The 24,868-nt window shown below is 24.5% G+C and overlaps 1 protein-coding gene across 1 annotated transcript; it reads left to right on the forward strand.

Annotated features, from left to right (window-relative positions):
- Positions 1 to 13,512: 13,512 nt before the first annotated feature.
- On the forward strand, positions 13,513 to 24,643 carry LOC145833701 (proteasome activator complex subunit 3-like). The gene is made up of 6 exons (XM_082940849.1): positions 13,513 to 13,590; positions 13,942 to 14,203; positions 15,249 to 15,430; positions 17,597 to 17,679; positions 22,432 to 22,558; positions 24,251 to 24,643. Exons 1-6 carry the CDS (start codon positions 13,549 to 13,551, stop codon positions 24,329 to 24,331), a joined length of 777 nt encoding a protein of 258 aa, XP_082796975.1. The 5' UTR covers positions 13,513 to 13,548; the 3' UTR covers positions 24,332 to 24,643.
- Positions 24,644 to 24,868: the final 225 nt, after the last annotated feature.

Genomic DNA, 24,868 nt, shown 5'->3' on the forward strand with positions numbered 1-24,868 from the left:
TTTTTAAATTCAATCTTTGCAACATGTGTGCTGTGTTCTCTTTACAACAGGTAGTGGATAAAATTTTTAAATAAAAACTAGACTTATTTTATTATAGCTTTGAAAATAAAGACCCGAAATAATTTTCCCCTAATTAGGATCTGTTTCTTTTTTGTATTTTTCTGTACCTATCTACCTTTTTTTATGAAAGAATATGTAATAAGTTTTTTTTATTTTATTTTTAGTAGTCGAGTAACGTATCAACAATTAAAACTTTAAAAGAGTAAAGTATATTTTAAACTTACAAACGCTACTAATGTTTTTTAAAAAAACTTGAATTTAAAGACTCTATGATTAAAAAAGCTTTTTATTTGTAAAAAACATGAGCTTAAAAATAAATAAAAACTTATTTCGTGTCCTTTAATAAAAAAAATATGGTATATTAACATTTAAAAAAAATCATTTGCTTTTTATTTTTAATTTAGTACTTCTGTTAGCGTTTTGTAACTGCATTATATCACAGATAAAGTTGTTGAAGATTTTTTCCGAATTATTTATTTCTTCAACAATGTGTTACAAAACGATCAAACTAACATTGTTATTAGTTACTTATTTCTTTATATCTTTACGAATTTAGATTATTCCGTCAGATGGTTTTTATCGTTCAAATATCTTTTATCTTTGGATCTTTAAAATAAAAAACCACAAAAACGAATCTAACTTTACAAGCAAATAGTTTTACTTTAATTCTAATCAAATAGATATTCATTATTTTCTGTTTTATAGATGTATTTTTTTCTAAAACAGCCAAGTTTTATTATAACTTCTTATTTTAGCTTGTATAAGTTTAAGTGATAGTTTTAAGTATATAAACATACTTAGATTTATAGTATGTGTTCGTTGTTTAACAAAAACTTGTTTAAACTTTTTATACTTTTTCCATTATCAATTTATTGTCAAGTAACCTATAAGGTATTTACTACATAATAACTAAATTTATAAATAGTTTTTTTACTCATAGTAAATTTTATTTGTATATAAAATCATTAAGTCTTTACGAAATATCTAAATAATAGTTAAGCATGTTTTACTAAAAATTAGTGTAAAACTAATGAACTGCTACGATACGAGGTAAATATTTTCAATTATATCTTATAAGTAGATGAAATTATCAGCTACTTTAAGTACTTGACAATTTGATTCATTTTCTTGACTTAAAAATTTGAAAACACGTTAAATTGTTTCTTAATTGTTCTAAAAGATTGTTTTTTTTAAATCTAATAATTTCATGATACAGCTAAGACAAATTATGTCGTTTTTTTTTTTGAGTTCGGTTTGTTACGGTCGGTGCTGGGGCTCATAGAAAATAAAAAGAAGACTTATTGAAGCACTAAGGTGTTTCTTCTAATATTTACTGAGTCAGCAAAAATAATAAGCATTTTTTATTCAAAAATGTTTAAAAAATACTTTTATCTGACTCAAATCGTCCCTTATTTTAGAATGATTATTGAGTGTCGTTATTACTTGATCATAAACCGTTTTTATTTCTTATTTCACGCGAAAATAGTTTTAATATTCAAAACAAGATTCAGTTTTTCTAAGTAAAATTTATAAAACTATGGATAAAAATTTTTAAATATAACTCACAGCTTGTAAAAAACAAACGTAATTTGTTTAACTTATTTTAATTTTATCCGATACTTTTTGACTAAGAGTTTATGTTGTTCAAGTGGTAAAAAAGAATAAAAAGCAACATAAAAAAAAATTGTTCAGTAAATTTTTTTTATTAAACTGACATTTAACAAGTTATTTTATCTAAAGTGTATCTTTTTTGTTTTTAAGTTAATACTTACCACTTGCCAAAATATTTTTTTAATTGAATTTTTTAAAACTTCATCTACTACTAGTTTAGAGTTGTAAAAGGTGTAAGTAAATCATGATTACCTAATATGTCTCAGAAAATCGCAGGTCGGCAGCGACTTGTAAGGTTTTGGAAGTTTTTTCTTGCGTAAAGTTGTGCAAATGAAATGTTGTAAAGTAATAAAACATCAGTATTCAGTACATTAATAACATCTTAACCTTCACTTAAATTAACCTTAACAATATTTAGTTTTTTGTTATCTTTACCCTTATTCCTAACTCATCTTACCCAAATATATAAAAATAACTTAATAATTAAAACTAAAATAGAAATAAGTAAACTATTAGCAAATAAGAAGGCTTTAGATTGCAGCTGACAGAAAAATTTCTTTACACGTGCATAAAAATTTACTTTAAATCGTAAAACAATTATTTAAAATATTTATTTTCTAGTTTTAAAAACTTAAAAAGTCTTTATTTCTAAATAATATAAAAATCGTAAAAATATGAAGAAGCTCAATTTGAAAAAAATATATTATTACTTCTAGACAATTAAAGGCAATATTTTGACAAATATATTTTTTCAAAATTAATTTGTAAACCTGGTGGTTCACTAATTTATTTTGTTTTCAAATTTCGTTAGATGAGTTTTCTCATGCAATCTATAACTATGTAGTTTTATATTTTAAAAAGTAAAAACGTTTGTTTTAAGCAAATTATATTCAAAGTGTGTTTTTTTAATGGGTTAACAACTATTCAAATTCTTAAAAAAAATTGAAGAGGCTACAACGAAAAAAGTAATGTATATTTGTCAAAAAAAAAAATTATTTGTTGGTCATATAAATATCTCCAAGCCATTTTTTCTTTTGCAAAACATTCAATATTTTTTGAGATTTGATTTAGATAAAGTAAAAACATAATTATTTTTAGTGATTTTAAAATTAACAAGATTTTGCAAAAAATGAAAATGGCTTGTAGATTTGATAAAATCTACATATTTATTTTTAATTTTTTATAAATTTATAGTACTTTTTGAAGTGTGTATAACTATTAAAATTCTGACAATTCAAAAAAAAAAATAATTAGGTCCCATTAATATTTAAAAGCCGTTTTTTTTTTGCAATTTGTTAATTTTTTTTTGAGATATGGCGTAAATAAGGCAGAAAACTAAGTTATTAATATTAATTTTTAAGTATCTTTAAAGATATTTTAAATTTTGCAAAAAACAAAAAGTTGCTTGTAGATTTCAATTAGATTTACATATTTAATTATTTTTTAATTTTATTTATATTACTTATTATATATAGTATTGAGATATAGTATTTTGAGTATTTTTTTAAGAATTTGAGTTGTCCGAATTTGAATTGTCCGAGTTTGAATTGTGATGAAATATTTTTTTATTTATGTCTATTTTATATATATGGTTTTTGAGGAAATACTCTTTTAAGTTTTAACATAAAAGTGTGGTCCGAGATTTTGTGATTACATTTAAATTAAAAGGTTTAGAAAAATATATCAAAAGTTAAAAAGTTGTGAAAGTTTAGGAATCATAACATGACTTTTTACAATTAAAAGCACAAAATAAATATTCGGTCATGTTGGGTTAATGACACTGTTCAAATTCGGATGATTTAAATTCCGATATTTCAAATTATTAAAAATTTTTGAATGGGCCAGAACTACAAAAGAAATGTATATTTTTCAAATATAAAAAAATAGTTATAGAGGTCTCATTAATATCTACAAGCATTTTTTTCTTTTTGCAATACACTAAATATTTTTTAAGATATGGCTTCAATAAAGTAAAAAACATAGTTATTTTTATTATTCTAAAAATATCCAAAAAAGTATTTAAGATTTTGCAAAAAAGAAAAAGTTGCTTATATGTTATTATAAAATATACATATGTTTTTTTTTCAAATTTATTTTACTTTTTGAGATATAGTCTTTTAAATACTTTTTTAAGAATTGAATTGTCGGAATTTTAGTTCGAATTTGAATTGTCATGTAACCTGTCATGATAGTGAAAAATTACTTGTATTTATGTGAAAAGACAAAAGTTACTGTGAAAAGTTTAAAAACGGGTGAGCTCTGATTGGCTTAAAATAGAGAAAATTGTAAAGACTTGATTGCAACTTACAAGTACCATATTTATTATGACCAGAAAACATTGGTCTAACTCAGATATACATGGGTGCACGACTATTCAAGTTTGGACAATTCAAATTCTTAAAAAAAATTGAAAGAGCCATAAATTAAAAAGTAATTTACATTTGTCAAATATAAAAAATATATATGTAGGTCATATTAATATCTACAAGCAACTTTGTTCTTTTTGCTAAACCTTAAATATTTTTTGAGTTATGGCTGAAATAAAGTAAAAAACATAGTTATTTTTAGTAATTTTAAAATATCTTTAAAAATGTTTAAGATCTTTCTAAAAAATAAAGTGCCATGTAGATCTTAATAAAATCTAAACATATATTTTTTATTTTATTCAAATTTATATTACTTATTGAGATATAGTATTATTAATATTTTTTTATCAATTTGAATTGTCAGAATTTGAGTTGTCTGAATTTGAATTGTCATGTAACCGACATACATACCAATAGACATTTTTCTAAGGTAAAGCAAGTGAGTTACATCATGTGTAATTCTACCTGCTCCTTAAAAAATAACATTAAACTAACTAAAAGTGTATTTAAATTTAAAAGTACTTAAAAATACTTTTTTACTAAAAAATATCTGTCCAATTACCAAAATATCTTGGTCACATCATTAAGTAATTACTTAATTAGACTTATTATTACTCTATTCACTAAACATTCTTATTCATTATACTTGTTTTGAAAATACTTATTCTCAAAAAACATTCATTGTTAAAGAGGGAAGAATAAGACTGATGTTTTTCTACCATTAAAAAATATTTACAAGGTTAAACTCACAACACTTACCAGGGTTGCCACTTTACCTTGAAAAACCTGGAAAAACCTGGAATTGGAAAATTTAGGTAAAAATAACCTGGAAAAACCTGGAATTTGAGAAATTTTGAAAAAAACCTGGATAAACCTGGAATTTTGATCAAAAAACCTGTTGAAACCTGGAATTTTTCATAATTTTAACAATTTCAGTTGTAAAATTTCAATTTGAAACAAAACATCTATCATATAAATAAGATTTTTTTGTCATCATCAAAAAATTTTTAATTAAAAAACACATTTAGAGTAACTTAACAGTATCTTTTCAAAGTTTTTATACTATTCAACACAGTTTGTTATATAGAAATTAACTTAAAACTAAAAATAGACCCAAAAATGTGTACTTTTAAAAACCTGGAAGAAATTTGGAAAACCTGGAAAAAAAATTTAAAAGTGAGTGGCAACCCTGACTTACACCCCTAAAAAAGGAAAAATAATCAAGCTGAAAGCCCCAAGCAAGTACCAACAGACCTAAAATAAGAAACACATCAACAATCCGCACATGTGATCACTGATTTGCCTAGTTGTTTTTTTTACACTTAAATAATGTAATTTTTATGATTATTTGTTGATAAGTAATGTAATAGTAAAATTTGAGTTATAAAAAACAAATAAACTAGGGGTAGGGAGTACAGCACATTTTTTTTTTAGTCATATTGTAATATTCATTCAAGTCCATATGTTTTGGATGTGTTTTTGCTTTAATAAGAAGAATCTGAAAAAAAATTCAAAAAAAAGTTAGCTGCCCAAAAAACTATTTTCACCCCCAAAAATCACATACTTTTCAATTTTTTGACTTAATCAGTAATAAAATCACTTATATATTTCCTAGATTTATAACTTATGTCTTAAATTAAAGCTTATACTTATTGACATATATCTGACTTATTATTTGCTTTTGTTTTATTATGACGTTATAATTGCCCTAAATGTGCAAAGTTTGTCTGTAAAATGTAGGGGTAGGAAGTACAGCACATTTTCTTCTCATATTGTAAAATATAAGTAAATATGATTTGGATGTGTTAGTTAAGGAAAATATGTTTTTTTTTAATAATTTTGCAAAAAAAGTTGCTGCCCAAAAAACTGATTTTAATCCCAAAAATCACATATTTTTCAATTTTTGGGCAGCAACTTTTTTTTTTGCAAAGTTATAATTTTTTTTATTTAGATTCTTTTTAACTGGTCAAAAACACATACAAATTATATTTACTTATTTGAATTTTACAATGTAAAAAAAAAGTGCTGTACTCCCTACCCCTACATTTTACAGACAAATTTTGCACATTTAGGGTGATTATGAGGTCATAATACATTAAAAGCAGATAATATGTATTTAAATGGATGTCAATAAGTATAAGCTTTTATTTAAGACGTAAGTTATAAGTCTAAGACATGTATAAGAGATTTTATTATTGTTTAAGCAGGGTTGCCACTTTACCTGGAATCCTGGAAGAACCTGGAATTTGATAATTTAGGCAAAAAAACCTGGAAAAACTAGAAGTTTTGTACAAAAAACCTGGAAAAATTTGGAATTCTTAAGAATTTTAACATGTTCAGTAGTAAAATTTTGGTTGATCTCAAAAAATTTATCATATAGATTAAAAATTAATGTCATCATTAAAAAATATTCTATTATTTATTAAAAAACACATTTTAAATAGCTTTGCAGTATCTTTTTTATCTTTTTATATTATTTAACACAGTTTCTTACTTAAAATTAACTTTAAACTAAAAATAGACCAAAAAATGTGTACTTTTAAAGACCTGGAAGAAATTTAAAATACCTGGAAAATATTTTGGAAAAACGAGTGGCAACCCTGTTTAAGTCAAAAAATTGAAAAAAATGTGATTTTTGGATTGAAATTAGTTTTTGGGCTGCAAGCATACATTTTTTTTGAATTTTTTTTAGACTCTTCTTAATGAGCAAAAACACATCTAAATCATATGGACTCATAAGTCCAGCAAACATCACCCAAGTACTCCCTACCCCTAAATAAACTTAAAGTTTTATGAAAAATTAATATCACGGACACTGATATTTCTCTCTAAAATTCATTAACATCCTCTAGTTTTTTACCTACTTACAGGGTTGCCAAAAAACCTGGAATCCAAAAAACAAACTAGAATTAAAAATTTTTGTATAAAAAACATGGAAAATCCTCAACTTTGAACAATAATAACTAAATTCTTGGAAAAACCTGGAATTTAATACTGTTTCCATGTGTAAAGTGGTGTAATTTCAATTAAGAACAAATATATTATCTTAAAGATTATTTTTTTAATGGGGTTACCACAAATCTTAAAATATGAAAAACTCAGGAAACATGAAAGAAATGACAAAAGTCAGGAAAAGTTAGGGTTAAAAAATGTTAGTAAAAGTCAGGAAACTTAATAATGAAAATACCCTTAATAAGTTTATTATCATTAAAAATATTTTGCTTTTGCAATTTATATATTTTCTGATAGACTTCTTATCAGAGGATAGTTGTGCTTGAAACCAACACACTTTTTTAAACCTTATGGGAGGCACAAACTAAAACGGCAAAAAAGACTAGTCTATCTCCTACGTTTTTTTTAGATAACTACCTCAAACTTTCAGTAAAACAAAATTTGAAATAATAAAAAATGAATATTTTATAAATTAACTTTTTTTTTTCTTTTTTGTCATAATTTTTTTTTATATTTTGTACCAACAGAACTTTCTAAATATTGCAAGGAACATTTCCCAAAAGTTTAAGGTAATTATCTCAAAAGATGAAGGAGGAGATAAATTTTTAGTGACTTCAAGTTATTTGTTGTCTTAGTATTCTGGACCTATTGTAGTCTCCAAATTGTAGTCGACTAGCTATATCTCAAAAAATATTTTGAGTTTAGAAAATCTTTAAAAACCAACTTGTAGCTTAGTTAAAACTCAATAAAATAAGACTAAATTGTGAAAAAAAGTGATTTATCCCTATGCCCTTAAAAAATGTCAGGAAAAGTCAGAAATTCTTTTCAGCCCAATCTGTGGCAATCCTGATTTTTGTATGAATCATAACTTTGTGTATTAACAAGCACATTTAAAATAGCTTTACAGTATCAATTTTGTTATACTATTAAAGAAGTTTTCAATCTTAAATTTAATTTAATACTAAAAATTGATCAAAAAACTTATTTTTTAACAAAACTGGAAGAGATTATGAAACTAGGAAAAAAAAAACAAATCATCCTCGCAGGGTTGCCACTTTACCTGGAAAAACCTGGAATTTTGAACAAAATTCATTAAAAAACCTGAAAAAACCTTAAATTTTAACAATTTTCACATGTTCAGTAGTAAAATTTTAGTTTTACTCAAAAAATCTATCATATAAAAATAAAATTTTTGTCATCATCAAAAATTTTTAATAAAAAACATATTTAAAGTAGCTTTAAGTATTATTTTAATGTTTTTCTACTATTTAACACAGTTTTTTACCTTAAACTTAATTTTTAACTAAAAATAGACCCAAAAATGTGTACTTTTAAACCTGGAAGAAATTTGGAAAACTTGGAGAAAAATTTTAAAAAATGAGTGGCAACCTTGTTTTTGGCAACTCTATATTTTATCAACATGTTTTGAGTCACTTGTTTTTTACAAAAAACAGACTTGCCACACACTCAAGGTACTCGGGATAGCTCAGGACATTTTTACATTTTTGAAAATCTCAGGATGACTCAGTATATCTTAGTATAACACTGGGTATTAGGATTTTTTTTTCAATCTCTAACTGAATCAGGACAGATTTTTTTTCTCAAGGAAAGGCAACCCTAAATAAAACTGTTATTTATTTGTTTAAGTTAACATTTAAGTTTTTAGTTCAAATATTTTAGATAAGTGTCTAACTGTTAGACACTTATCTGAAAAATGCATAAAAATATGCTATAACAAGTTGCTAAAGCTCAAGTAATTTAAATAAATTATAGCCATATGGGCTCTAATGTTTTTTTCCAAAACTAGCATTGGCTTTTAAATTGATAGCTTACAGTATGTACTGTAAATTGTTGTTTATAGAACAAAACAAAACACAAAATGATTGTATTAATTTTTTAGATATAGCAAATAAAAATAAAATTCCATAACAAATGAAATTGAAACTTATCACTGCTAATTTCTTGGAGTTTTGAAAAAATTACTTAATGGTTATCTTCTTTATTTTAAGCAATTTACATGAAGTTTTAATAGTATTCATTTCAACAATACAGACTACCTGAAGAAATCATATTTTTGAAAAATAAGTCAAGAATTATAAAGAAAATTTAGGTAATTTCTGATGAAGTAGGATTGTCACTCATTCAGGATAACTCAGGCTAGTTTGAAATATTTCAAAAACTTTTCAAAGTCAAACTAAGTTAAACTAGTCAGAACTTTTGAAAAAAATTCATGTTTTCTCAGGCTAGTTATAATTTTACTAAATATTAACCTAGTTTTTTTTCTTTTTAAATATTCTTTTATTTTGAAAGTTGTGTTTTTCTTCAGTCCTTTTGTCATTATTGAGATACTTTAAGTATTGGAAGGAAATTAACAGTACTTGTAGTACTTATTATTTAGTTTATTTTTGTCATGCTTGTTTTTGCTCATTGAGACTGACTATTTTGCTCCAAAGAGTGGTAACCATGTTAATAAATAGAGACAAATTGAAAAATATAGTTACTACAAGTTGTTGATTAAACATGAAGACCAAAAAGGTTAGATAAGATTTAGATCTTTTAGTAAAATACTTTTTTTTGTTTTAATTTGTGTCTTCTGTTAATAATTTATAAAATATCTTTCTTTGATCTCTTATTATATGTCGAAAGTTACTTAAATAAAAAAAAAACAACTTCTAGCTTTAATGAAAATATTAGATTATAAAGTTTGATTTCTCCCCATGCCATTCAAATTTTTTCAGGTTATTTTAATCTCTCATGTTTATTTGTCAATTATCAGGTTAAATTAAATTTTTTTTCTAAATCTCAGATTAGTTTCTAGACTTCAACTTTGACTATTGTTCTTAATATTAAGTTTGTTTTTTATGAAAATAAATAGGCTTTTTGATTATTATGATTTTCAAGTATTAAGTAATTAGCAACACGTGTATTTTTTATTTATAGTACAGTGCTTATTCACTTATCCGGACACGCTGAGCAAGATTTTTCTGTAAACATGTCCAGATAACTAAAAATCCGGATAACCACAAAAAACCAATTTTTTCATATAAATATAACTGCTACACATTATGCAATGCATAATAAAAGTGCTATGGTAAAAACAAATACATAGTACATAATTGTGAGTAATATATAATAAAATGATAAATAATAGATGCTAAATTTCAGCTTAATTAATTTAATTTTTTTAAAGGTTGATAAAAATCAGACTTAATAACCCTCTGCAACAATATACGTTTTCTGAGGGTCAAGCAAGTAAAATTTTTCATCTGTAATTCCGCCTGCCCTAACTTATAGTTTTAAAAAAAGATTAATTTTTGTTTAAGAGAAAATATAAAATGAAATTATCTTTAAAAACAAAAAATAACGCAACCTATCTCTCTAAACAAAAAATACTTTTTAAACAAAGAAAAAAAAGAAGACATAAAAAAAAAACTTTGACAAGTTTAAAATCAATTTACAGAAACATATCACTCCTAACAAACTAGTTTTTATTGGAAGTTTTACTTTGACAAGAAAGAATAGACGTTTGTTTTAAATTTTTAACGTTTAACATTTGTATCAAACAAAATTGTTAGTGTTCAATATTGAAAATTTTTGCATTTTTGTGTGACCGAAACTATCTGGATAAGTGAGCATCCGGATAAGTGAAGTCCGGATAAGTGAAGTCCGGATAAGTGAATAAGCACTGTACTTAATTTTTTACCATCAATTTAATATGTTGTTAAGTCAGGTAACTCCTGTTTGATGAAGTTCAGACTAGTTGTTGGTTACAAAGGCTAACTTTTTTACATCAAATTGAAGTATCTCCTTTATACTCACTCAGGCTAGTTGCATCAACTTCTGCAACCTTGTTATTACCCTTTTAAATTTAAATTTATTTTTCTAGATATAAGTAATCAAAATTAATCAATCTAATAACTTTTTTATGGAAGGCACAAACCATTAAGAAATAAAATACTACTTTGCTAAAAATATATTTATCTTTTTTAACCATTCTTCTTCAATTTAAAAGATTAGAACTTTATTATTTATTAAATAGTCTACTAAAGGAATCTTTTATTAAAAAAAATCAGAAAAACAACCCTAAAAGAAGTATATATTTTTAATATTCTAAAATTCAAACATTGAAATTTTTTTTTAATGAATAATATATTATAATATAAATAATAACATGGACAGTAAAAAAAGCAGAAGTTTAGCTTTTAATGTAAAAAATAAGGATAATCAAAACGATAAACTTTCTTTCCTTATTCTCTCCAATAATTAAACTTTTGAGTTTTATTGATTGTAAAAAATATATGTCCTTATGAGGTTTACCAGACTGCAAGAAATATTTTTTTCTTATTTTGTAAACTACTGAAAAATAATAAACACAAATATTTTGTTGAAGTTTTAAGTTTATACAGCCCATTAGCTGGAAATCTCAGGATAAATTAAAATCAAAAAACAAAACGCAGGAACACTCTTTATAGAATTGGAAAATCATAAAAACAAAGGAAATGAGTATTATGTTTTTCTACTTAATAAAAAAAAGTTCAAATATAAATGCAAAAATTAGTAACATAAACAGTTTGTAAAAAAAAAAAACTAAGAAGGTAAAACACAGTTTTTATCTTAATAATTACAGCATTAAGTTTTAAAACACCTGTATAAAAGATAGTTTAAATACTTTTTTCAAATTAGACTTCAAAAACTTACATAGAGTTTTATTTACAGGCACAGTAGCATTCAGTAGGAATCCTTTCTTTAAATCACTTCAAACAAAATTAATATGTTAACAACAACTATTTTCATACTAATGAAATATATAGTTAAAGTCTTTTTTTTGTGAACTTAAAGAGTGTTGCAACACACTCAGGCTAGTTTAAAATTAAATAAAACTTAAGCTGACTCAGACTTATTTGGTGTATTTTTATAAGACTTAGACTGTAAATGAAGGGTTTTGGTAGAGGTTTGTGCTTAAAGAAGTATTAGAGAATATTGGAAACTGATTTGACTTTGTTTGCACTTGCTTACAAGAAGTTATTTTATAATTACAAACAAAGCTTGATTATTTAAACATAATATTCTAAAACATAAAACCCACGTTAAAAGCTTTATTTTTTACACATATAAATGTATCATCAAAGTGTACAGTATCATTATTTTGAACAGTTCTATATACACTTATTAATTTGCCAACAAAACCAAAGTTTACCTGAAAGTCTTCAAGCTAAGTGTTTGTAGAATTACATCCTTAACTTTTCTAGATAATTCAACTTACTAAAATTTTTAAAATGAGCTGTTTTCTTGAACTTATTTATATCTATTGAAGAAAACACTCAATATTTTCCATTCCTATGTTTTAACTTGCTTTTTGTTTTGAGAATTACTTATATTTGTTTACAAACTGAAAAAACTCATTTACATATAGAAAGCACATATTATTACATCCTTCTTAAATGAGGGTGCACTTACTCAGCCTAGTTAAAAATAAACTATCTAGTTAAAATTCTTAAAAAGCTCTGACTAACTCTTTTTTTTTAACTCAGGCTAGGTTTTATATTTTCCTAAATATCAAGCTATTTTTTTAAACTAAACTTTTAATTAACTTATAATCTTAAATTTTTTTTAAAGTTCTTTTGTTATAATATTGTTTTTTTAGATACACTAGCTTGATAAAAGTAACTATTTATCTAATTTTGGTGAAAATTTACTATTTTATCTAGTTTTCACATTAACTCAGGCTAGCTTGATGTAACTCAAGCTAGTTTTTATGACTATAAAATCTAGATTTTTGTCTCAGTAGTTATTTTTTTATTCTATCAGGGTTGCCACACACTCAGGGTATTAAGGATAATTCAAGATATCTTGACTTTTTTTTTACTCAGGAAGACTCAAAGACAATTTTTATTTTTATTAAAGTCTTAATAATAATAAAAAATTATCTCAAGACAAAATTATTTTTTAATCTAGAGTGTGATTTAGTCGATCCAGGTTAAATATACAAATCCAGCAAAAAGTTTTTAATGGATATGAAAAATATACTCAGGATGACTCAGGGCAGTTTAAGATCACTCAGACAGTTATTTTTGTCTCAAAGAATGGTAACCCTATTCTCTATAGTCCTTTTGTAATTATTATGTTAGTGTTTTTCTGAAAGCAATATCAACTGAATTCCTCTGAATTGGTTTATGTATTTTAAATTATGGTGCCTACTGCACACAAATATAATAAATAGTTTATTTATTTAATATCTCTCTTTTAAAGTGCCACACAGTCTACCTTGACTGTTTTAGCAATTTTTGAAGATTCACAGCAATTAAAATGAAGACAAATGACATAAAGTATTTTTGTCTTAAAAAATTTTAAGTTAAGTCTTAAATCATAATAATAAAATAGTATAAATATTTTTTGTACAGCTACGGACTAGTCTGATATTTAAATTAAGTTTTTAATGTTAAAGCATATGAATACTTGTATATGAAATTGATATTTAAGTAAAGTATAAGGAGAGATTATTGTTTATTTATAAAGCTGAAATAGTTTTTTGAAGCATACAAATTAAATTTAATTAAAAATGAGTTTGTCTACTGAAGAAAAGAGCAATATTGAACAAGAGGTACTTATGCTTTTCTTTTGAATTTTTACAAACTTGAGAGTATTTTAGGTGTTGTTGATAAGTTTGTTTGATAGGATATTAATTTATAAATCAACTTGTATATTTAAAGTATATTTTTTTAAGAGGCTTATTAAAAGTTAACTATACTTCAGATGTAGTTGTTAAAAATAAATTTAATCAAAGATATAATTGAAATAATATTTTAGTTATGTACACTACACATGAAATGTTTTACACTTTACTATAAAAATTTGTATTAGTAAAAAGTATTAAAGAAATCTTTATTTTTATTTATATAAAATAAGTTCTGTAACTAATGATAAACTAAAAGTTTTATAAAAATATTTATAGACAAAAAAGTTCAAAAAAGTTATTGCAACGGAAGCTGAAGATTTGGTGAAATATTTTTTTCCAAAAAAGCTTTTAGAACTTGATAACTGGTTGAAGGAAAATTTACTGCTGGAAAACATTCATCAATGCCACCAAGATTTAGGTATACTCATTCCTACTACTGCTTCAAATGGAGATGGCCCAGCTGGTAAAAAACGAAAAGTTGATGGTTCTGGTGATTCTGAAGTTGATCAAAAGAAAAAGTTTCCTTATGAAATGGAAGGTCATAAAATGAGTTTTATTAATGTTGTTCAACTAAATTTGTTTGACTAATTGTTTCATTTGATATACTACTAATTTTATGTCTGTTAGTATACTAAGGGTTTTACATTTTTTAATACTTAATGGAAATTTTAAAAACTCGATGAACAATAAAAATATTTAATATTCTAAAAATTTGTTTTTGTGAGTAAAAATCTTATTTAAAAATAAAAATTAAAACTGAAACCTTGCTATAGTTGACTTCAGTTTTTAGTTTGAAAAAAAGCAAACAATACCAATAAGTAAACTTTTAGTCTTAAATAATACATGTAAATCATTACTCGAAATTTAAAAAACTTTTTTATTAGGATTGTTTTTCATAAGCTAATATTAGACTGTGAAAATTTGAAAACAAATGCTCAAAAACATCTTGCAGGAAAAGGTAAATTTTTAATGAAATGGCCTTTTTTTTTCTCTTTGCAATTCTGCCCATACATAGGAAACCTGTTTAAATATCCAATTGTACCCTTATATCTCAAAAACTAATTTTAATCATAAAAAACGGTAGAAGCAACTGTTAGCCAAGGTAAAGATGTTTAAAATAAAGTCAGATGTAAAAACTTCCTTATTCTTTATGTCCTTGATTTAAATAACTTGAAAAATTCTTGAATAAAGCAAGACCACACAGTACTCAAATAGCAGGATTTGACAAACTACAGCTGTCATGGCAAAAAGAAGTATAATATAATTTTTTTAAAAACAAATTATTTAAAGAGAAAGTGTTATCTTTTAAAACCAAACTCTATCCAAAGTTATTTTTCAAAAAGAAAAAAGGTTTTTTATTAGTTTTTAAGTTGTTTTTTTTAAGACCTGTCTACCCCTCTTATATGTACCTTATATCAAGAACTTAAATTTGTAGTTTTTTAAAGGTTTTTAAAACTTTGAAAATAAATAAACATTTACGCATACCTGAAAAATACAACTTAAGTCTTTAGTTAGGAGTTTTGAATTGCAAGCTCAAGTCATAATCTCAATGAAAATGTATTTTGATTTGTTAATTATTGTAGGAACAAAGATTGTTGTTTTTCCAAACGGTCCTGCGAAGTGCAATGAGTTCTTAAAAAAGGTGAATGAGTTTCTTAAACCAGAAATACAAACGATAGTTACAAAATGTAATACAGTAAGAATGTGGGTAACTCACAGTATACCAAAAATTGAAGATGGTAACAACTTCGGAGTTCAAATTCAGGTTTGTTGTGGTAAAAAAGTGTTTAGATAAGTACACACAGGTACACTAGTCTACTGTATGATCTAAATTATAAAGTTATTTTATAACTAGTTTTTTAAGTTTAATTTTAAAACTTATATATTTAATTTATAGTTACATAATATTTTTTTATTAGTAATAGCTGTTTTATTTGTTGCTGTTTTTATAATAAAAGTTTTTCAATAAAAAATTTAAAACATTTGAGTTAGCATGCACTTAAAGTTTTAAAATATCAATCTTAAAGTAAATAGTAGTGATTGGCAGTTTCTCTAGTCAACATTCCATGTATGAAAGTCTTTTGTACTTAATTGGCCGCATTTATTAGATATAGTTGTAAACTTATCCTTGAAATAGTTTTTATTTTATCTATTTTTCAAACCTTGTCAATATAGTCAAGTAATTAGTACAAAAATTTATAGTCAAGTTTTTGTCAAACTTGTAAATTTTTATTAAAATGATTTTTAAAACTTCTTTTTTAGGTCAATTTTATATAAATAAACTAAAGACGTGGGTCAAATACATTTGTTTAAGGGGCAGGATCCAGCCGTTGCTGTATGTTGCCCATCCTTAGATTAAAGAAGTATTGTTTTATAAGTGTAAAACATCTCTTGAAACCTTTTTTTTAAATTTATACAATTTTTCAGCGTTTAATCAATTTTTTTCCAGATAAAGCTATTTTTGACAACCTTTTGAAATATCTTTCTTACAAATGAACTTTTTATTTTCTGTACTTTTGCATAGTTGTTTGGTTGACTTGAAATTAAAAAAAATGTGCAAATGTAGTAAAATTTATAATATTTTTTTTTGTGTAATGTGTTAAAAGTTATTAGTTTTGTTTAATAACAAACTTGAAACTAGCCTTTTTCTTTTTATAGGTTTTAAAATATTGTAAAATACTTCTAAATTTTTTTGCACAGTTTTTACTTTTTGTAAATAAAGTGTCTTTATTTATATTTTTTACAAAAAAAAAACTTTAATTTAAGCGATGAAATATAAAAACTTAAAAAAATTTATAATAGTAGGATAAACATATATCTGAAAAATTTAAAATATTGTTTGTTTTTATCTCAAATAACTAAGTTTTATTTATTTAAAAATTCTTTTTCAACATTTACATACAGCTAATATGTTCTTATTTCTGTATGTACTTATTTCTATTATGAACAACATATAAAATGTCTAGAATACAATTTGTTTTTGTCAAAAATATGCGATATATTTCAGCTAAAGTTGTTAATAAAAATATTCTACATAAAAGTATCGTAATAAGTTTGTTTAAATTAAAGTCTCCAGGACTGTAGGTAGTTTTTAAGTTTTCAATATTTAATTAAAAGTACAATTTGTTTTTAGTTTTAGATTTTCCAAGCGAAATAAAATACTGTATTTAAATTATGAAATAAAATAGAATTATAAATTTTTGAGTCTTCAAAATTTGTTTGCATGTTTTTGTTAAAAAGTACAGGGTTGAAATTTGAATTTTCCATCTATTATTTATAGGCTTAGCATTATAGAAATATTTATAAGATACGAAAATAACAAAGCAATAAAACGTAGTTTAATATTGCTATTTCAAGGAAATTAATTTTACATGCTTCCAATTAATAACCTAATAAAATTTCTAACTACGTTTAAATGATTACAAGTTTTCTGATTGCTTTAACATCAATGTTACACCAAAAAAAAGCAGGAGAAGTTTAATTTAAGAAACTAAAAATAATTGTTGAAAATCACCAAAAACCTAGTCTCTAAATTTAAAATTCTATTGAAATTTAATTAAATATTTTGGGGTGTTTGAATTTCGATATATATATATTTTTTAAATTTAATGTTTCTGGAAATTTTAATTTTATTTGTAATGACTCTGTTCTGCGGTGAGCTATTTCGTTTTACAAAAATTATTTTATCATTTGGTTGTTTCGTAGACATACAGATATTAGTTGATAATGTAAATGGTTTTGTAAAATTAAAGAGCTAAGCTTATGCATATAGTAAAGCAATTAAAGTATAACAAAATTACATTGTGAATTTCCAAAATAGAATTATTTTTATAAATACAAAACAGTTATGTTTGCTGTACTAACTTATTTAGTATAGATATTCAAATAGCATAAAACGTTTCACAATTTAACTAGCTTTTTCTAATTTCAGGAAGAAACACTTGGTGAATTACGTTCTGTCGAGAGTGAAAGTGCTAGTTTTCTTGACAACATTTCTAAGTATCATTTGAATCGGTCAGTTTTTAAATATAAAATATTTTGATTATTATTTTCTGTAGCCGAAGTTATAAATAGAATATTGTTTTTATAATCTATTAATTCTGTATTTAAAATTGAATAAAGCAAAAACAAAATCCTTGTTTATAAATGTTTTTATTACTACTATAAATATATTTACACTGTTTTAAATATTAAATGCATAATAGTTATAACTAGAAGTAAAAGCAATTAACTTGTTAAAATATGTATGTGTAATAAGATACACATTAAATAAATTAAATTAAGTAACTATTTTATAGAACTTAGTTTGTATTAAGAATTTGTAACAAGATTTTACTTCGTCCTTAAATTTATAATTAGGTTTACATCAATAACAAAAATAAATTTTGTTCATTTAAAAAACTATTTTGTTGTTTATTAGTTTAGTTAAAATATTTGTTTTTCTTCAAACATAATTCTTTAATACATTGAACGGAAATTCTCATACAACATATTTCAATGTTAAAAAGTGTATTTGTTACCAATATAAAACCGAAATATAGTACTGATAATTATCAATTTTTACCAAATAGCTAAATGAGCAATATGAAATAATAATAAAAATGGAAACAAATGCAAGAACGGGTGGGTGTCACTTTTGCACGAAGGAACATTTTTGCACGAGCATCACTTTTGCACGAGGGGACACTTTTGCACGGCGACTCTTTTGCACGAGCGTCACTTTAGCACGAGCGTCACTTTAGCACGAGCGTCACTTTAGCACGAGGGGACACTTTTGCACGGTGTCACTTTTGCACGGCGTCACTTTTGCACGAGCGTCACTTAAGCATGATGACTTTTTTGCATGGAACATCAATTTTGCATTTTGATTAAAAGTTTTTTAGCTAGTACAAATTTGTTGCATAAAAAGAAACTGAAAACTAAAATTTTATAACTTACTTATATTTAAGGCAAAAAATAAAAGATTTAAAATCTTAAACAGTAAAAGTTAATGTTAGAAACAGACTAACGAAAAGATAAAATAAAATTATTTACAAAAGATTCATACCAGGGACAAAAAATTTAATTTATTTAGAAACTAGGATAAAAAACTATTTGAAGTGTAAATAAATTGTTCTAGTTTATTTTGAACTCTAATATATTAGTCAAAAACTATGCCTTTTTATATATTTTACTCTACGGTTACAAGTTTATTGTCTATATGATGGACCTAGGCATCAAAACCTAGACCACTTAAAGTGAAAGACACATAAAGAAAAATATAAATACAAACACAAATAGTTTATTTATTAAAACAAAGATAAAAACGTAATTTGATATAAAGTTTATAGGTTAACATAAAAAGCGAAATTTTAACCACAAACTTATATTTATTTACGCTTTGATGTAGAACGATCAACATCAAATATTTAATTGCATTGACTAACAACAAAAATAAAAACCTACTGCTACAAGGACATTAACAATAGACTGGCCAGATGAATAATCATTAAATACATTGAAAAAAGACTCATCATTAATAGAGTAAAGGTGTTGCTAATAAAATTGAACTATAAACTAAGCTAAATCTTAAAATTAAATCAACGGTTGATAAAAATTTCTTATTAAATTATTAACATATAATTCAGATTAAACTTTTTTAACTTAAATCAAAATTCTTTTTACAAGGAACTAATTCATCTGGTAGTTTGTTCCATATTTCAACTGACCAATAATAAAAAGTAATTCTGCCGAGACTCATTATTGAAATATTGTAGCGGTTGAAGACTAATATTGTATATTTTTTTCGACCATAAGTTCAAACTTCCAAATGTTACTCTCTCATTGGCTTATCATGATCATGCAACATTATAGTAATGAAATAATCCAAGTTTAAATCATGAAAAATGCGCTATTTTATTGCTCTTTTTATTTTCACGCTAAAATTAAAAAAAAAACTACAAAATAAACATCAAATAAGATTTAAAATACCTTTACGCTTCATAAATTAAGTAAATCTTTTTTTTATTTAACAATTGTTTAAAATTAAGATAAATTTAAAATATTTTTTAACAATTATATAATGCTAATTTTAAGATCAAGAGATATAAGTAAAAAATTATACTAAAGATTCGTGTTTTAAAGCCTCACTAAATTAAGTTTATCTTTCTGTTTGAAAATTAACGAGATTGAGATTATTTTTATTTTATGTATTTAAAATAGTTTTTATTTGAAATTAGAAATGTGTATTCATCTAGTTTATTAAAATTAAGATTTCAAATATGAATTAATGAATTGTGGTACGTTATTATATTGTTCTACGTAAAACTTCAAATAAACACTTTTATTTAAGAACTTTATTTAAGCACTTACAAGGTCTTTGACCGAAACTTAGTTTGTAAAATAAATTTTTGAAAGAATAAATTTATGAAATATTTACATTAAAATTTCATTAAAAAACTACTACATTTTATTCATTCAAAACAACTTTCGTTTAAAAGCGAATATTATTTAAGTTGACAAAAAAAAATTATTTGAGAGAATAAAAATTAGGAGTGTGCAAAAGTGAAGTTCCGTTCAAAATTGAATGATTGTTTAAAATTTTTGCAGTTTATAAGTATATCCGTAAAAATATAACGCTGTGCAAAAGTGAAGACCGTGCATAAGTGTCTCTTCGTGCTTAAGTGACGCCGTGCAAAAGTGTCTTCTCGTGCAAAAGAGTCGCCGTGCAAAAGTGTCCACTCGTGCAAAAGTGACCCTCCGTGCAAAAGTGACGCCGTGTAAAAGTGTCCCCTCGTGCTAAAGTGACGCCGTGCAAATGTGTCCCCTCGTGCAAAAGTGTCCCTTCGTGCAAAAGTGTCTTCGTGCAAAAGTGACGCTCGTGCGAAAGTGACCCGTTCCCAATAAAACATAAAAAAGTTAATATTTATTTTTTAATTACCAGTTGTAAAGTGTAACTTAAAATAGAAGTTTTGTTTTCTGTGACATTTAAATACATCGAATCCATATTAAGGTCATATGGTGTTTATAGTTATGTAGCTAATTGTATCTTATTATTATCTTTACAGATCGTTCATTAATTAAAGCTAAGCAAACTTAATAAATCAAATAAGGAGTTATTCTTCGGTTTTTTTTTTACCTTGTTTTTTAAAGTTGATCTAATTTTGTAAAGTTTTATCTTAGCTATTAGAAATTTTAACTGCTTAGCAAAATTAAAATTATCTTTCGGGATATATATGCGATTAAACTTTGTGAGCTCAATAGGTACCTTGGAGAAGTTGTAAACTAAAAACGTGGTAAAATACTATTACTTTAAAAATAATTTTCATATTATTATGAATAAATAGTGCTGGAGTTTTTTAATTTTGAAATATTTAAAAAAGCACCATCTCTTGTTTTCATCATAATTTTTTTTAATTTAAAAAATTTCAATTCTCAAAGTCTTTTAGACCAGGGCTTCTGAACCTTTTTCTAGTGGCGGAACCCTTTTCCAAAGTTCAACTTTTCCGCGGAACACCTAATTTAAATTTTAAATAAAATGTTTAATTAAATAAATGTTCTTTTTTTAATTTCGAAAGGCTTCGCGGAACTCTAAGGTTCCGCGGAACCCCATTTCAGAAGCACTGTTTTAGACTATATAAGGAATATTTCTAGCAAAACTTTGAGGACTCTAGCTCAAAAAATAAAGGAAAGATATATTTTTAGCGAATATTTAAATTTTTGAGAAAGTTGACAATAAAAAATTGCAGTTCGTATGTTTATATCGGAAAGACTTCATAAAAGTTCAAATATCTCTAAAGTTTAATAATTTTTAAAAGTTCCATAAAACTGGCTTGCAGTACATACTTAAATTCATATACGAGCTAATGTTAATTTTTGTAAAAAAATGTTCCTACCCCATATGGCCTTATTTAAATTTATTTATTAAGTTAAAATTATTAGTTACAGTTAATGATTTCTAATAATAGACTGATGGAACGATATAAGTTACTTTATATATAATAACATCTTTTTTCATAGTGCTTAGTTAAAGACAAGTAAAATATTTCTATATGTTAAAATAATAAGATAGTTTGTGAATTCTGAAATAATAATGAAAGTGAAAATTAACTGTTCTATTTGTTACCAGATTTTAGTTCGAAACATTCCGACCTTGTAAAATATTACCTAGATAGTAAACTGCATTCTACAATTTTGTTTATATAATCGTAATTAAAACTTATTTACGCATGAAAACTTAAACAAAAACTAAGATGATACATATCAAAAATTTTCAAGTTTATAGATGAATTCTGAAATAAAAAACAATTAATTTTAGGAGCAGAAGATGGTATATAAAGCATTCGTATGTACTTAGTTTCCCTATACAATTTCTGCTTCTTAAAGTACATACATACAAAAATTGTCTTAAATATTCCGCATTTTAAATTTCCGTATTTGATAAAGTTTTATTATTTTAGTAATAAAAATAATTAATATATTTTAATATAAATTAAGTTTGTGAGTAAATACTCTATATAAAGTTACCTTGTTTTATTAAAGGTTACTACTTATAAATACTAATTTTCACTTTGAAATGCTTTTTATAATTTAGGAAATTTGAACAAAAGTTATAAAATGTAAGCGAGTAAACAAGTTGTATGTCGAGTAGCTTTGAATTATCAAACATGAATCAAATTAACTTTAGATAAAACCTTGATTTTCGTACGTTTTAACCTTCTTCAACCGCACTTTTTTGTTATGTAAAAGTATTCATCGCTTATTCTTTAATTTGTGTTTAACTTTTAGTGGGCAGATTATGCAGAAAGCGGCTAAATACCCACACATTGATGATTTGCAGCAGTTTGTCGTTGAACTTGATGAAAAACACTACTTGCAGTGCAGACTCATGACTTGTGAGCTTAGAAACCACTATGTAAGTTTGTAAAAAAAGTATTTAAAATCTAAAAAGTTAATTTAAGTAGTTGTATATATATATATTGACAAATGCTTAATTCTGTTTGTATATAATTTTAATGAAAATGAGATAAAACTAAATTGTTTCCTCTTTTTTTGTTATAGTTTTTTATGTAGAAATATTCAAATTTATAACCTAAAATATCATTTATAAGATTAAATTTTCAGTCTTGGGACTCTGTTTCATTATTTTATTATTAAGTTGGATATTTATTTTGAAAAAACTGTATGATTATTTCCAGTAACAAGCTGCTGTGAGCTACAACCATAAAATTCTGAGTAACAAAAATAATCATTTATTAATTCTTTCAAAATGTTTATCTATTTGATACGTTAAGTTTATTTAGTTTCAAGAAATGAACGATCTGTTAAGATAGTTACATTTAATTAAATACGATAAAATGAGTTATATAACTCTACATATCCCTTTGCTTAATAAAAATACAAGTATGAATCTTTATTTAAAGGGAATTATAAGAATTACTATTTTTTATCATCGAACTAAACTTAAAATATTAAAGATAATTTTATCATAGCTAAATTTGAAAAAGGCAAAAATATTACGAAAAAAGCTCACATAAGGCACACAAACAAGTTATCTAGAAGTCCATGCTAAGTTTATCCAGGTCAAACGGGAATGCTCAACTCGTTTTTCTTTCACTAGCACTAAATTGAATCTTTATTTTCTTTCCATTAATCATCTTTTGATCCGTTATATATATAGAGTCTTCCGCATTTCTGGTATGTTGAAATTTTGGTTAATGCTTTGGTTTTTTAGCCTGTTTACACTTAATATACTGTTAACCCAGGATATTGTTGATGTTACACTTTGTGTAGGTCGAGAACTCTACACACTACTTTATTGCAACCATTTTAAGTTGTTGATAAGAAAGTTGTTCATGAAGAATAATTCTTTATTTAGTTTATTACATTTATCTAATTCTATCTCTGGAACTGTCTGTAAACCTTATAAAAATAGTTATTAAACTCAATACAATAAGCTATATAACTCTTTTTTTTTTTTCTACATTTATTTGTTTAAAATATCTGTATTATTTTTATAGTCGTAAATAATGCTGTAGAATTTATAGAGCCTCAGTAATATTTATTAAAAAATAATAAATTAAAATTAGGACATATTATTTATTTATTTTGTCGATTGTAATATGTAAACTATTTTCATAGAAAATTTAAATGACTTTAACTATTTATAGTCTTTCTTGTAGTTTTTTTACTATTTATTAAATCAATTTTTAAGGCTAACATACTTAGCCGAAATTAATAATAATAATAATTTTTTTAATGGTGTTATAATAGTTATAATAACTTCAATTTTCCATGTGTTTGTTTATTATGTTAAAGTATATTTTTATTATTTATTGCGTTATTCAAGATGCACTAGAATGTGTTTTAGTGTGCTTTTGTTTGTATTTTTCATTTAACCTTATGTTTTATTAAAGAAAATACTTACTTTTAATGCTATACCACTGGTTCTATTTTAAATTAATATTGCTTTTAATTTACTTTAAAAAATATGTTAAATTATGATCTTATCAGTTTGTTGTCTACTAGTTAATAATTTATTAAAATGAAATTGTACTAATATAGATCAAATAAATGTAAAACTAAAAATTTTCGCTATAACTTACAGTCAGTTCTTCATGATATGATTTTGAAGAATATTGAGAAAATCAAAAAGCCGAGGACTTCAAACATGGCGGGTATGTATTAAGAAATGTGTCTTTGAGGAAGAATGTGAGATTCAGCTTGGACTAACCATTTCGTTTGCTGTTTTCAGTTATTAGTATTCTATAGACTACAGCTTTTTAAAATATTAATTTAGGTCAATTGAATCCATCTGATTATTTAGATATGTCTTTAGATTAGTACCAGTGTCGTTTACAATATAATGGTGTTCTTTCTAATTTTCTTTTACATATTAGTTTTATAAGAAACATTGTATTAAGTGTTTGAAAGTATATGATTTAATTGTGCACTAGTAAATTTAAACTTAAATTAATAAAAGTACCAATAAACCTAAACACAATAATTCTAGATTTTATTTAAATTTGTATGCTAATTTTATTACTTATATGAATAAGTAGTTAATAAAACCAATTTATAATATTCTTAATTAACTAAAAACAGCTTCTTTATGTTAATTTCCAAGCATACATGTATGGTGGTTAGGTACCAATCTAAGTTCAACAAATCATTCTAGATTTTTTTTTAATTTCTGCTAAGTATAATTTTTATAAACGCTGATTTC

Source organism: Thalia democratica, chromosome 4 (assembly GCF_965202585.1).
Source record: "Thalia democratica chromosome 4, ktThaDemo2.hap1.1, whole genome shotgun sequence".
In the NCBI taxonomy this organism is placed as follows: Eukaryota; Metazoa; Chordata; class Thaliacea; order Salpida; family Salpidae; genus Thalia; species Thalia democratica.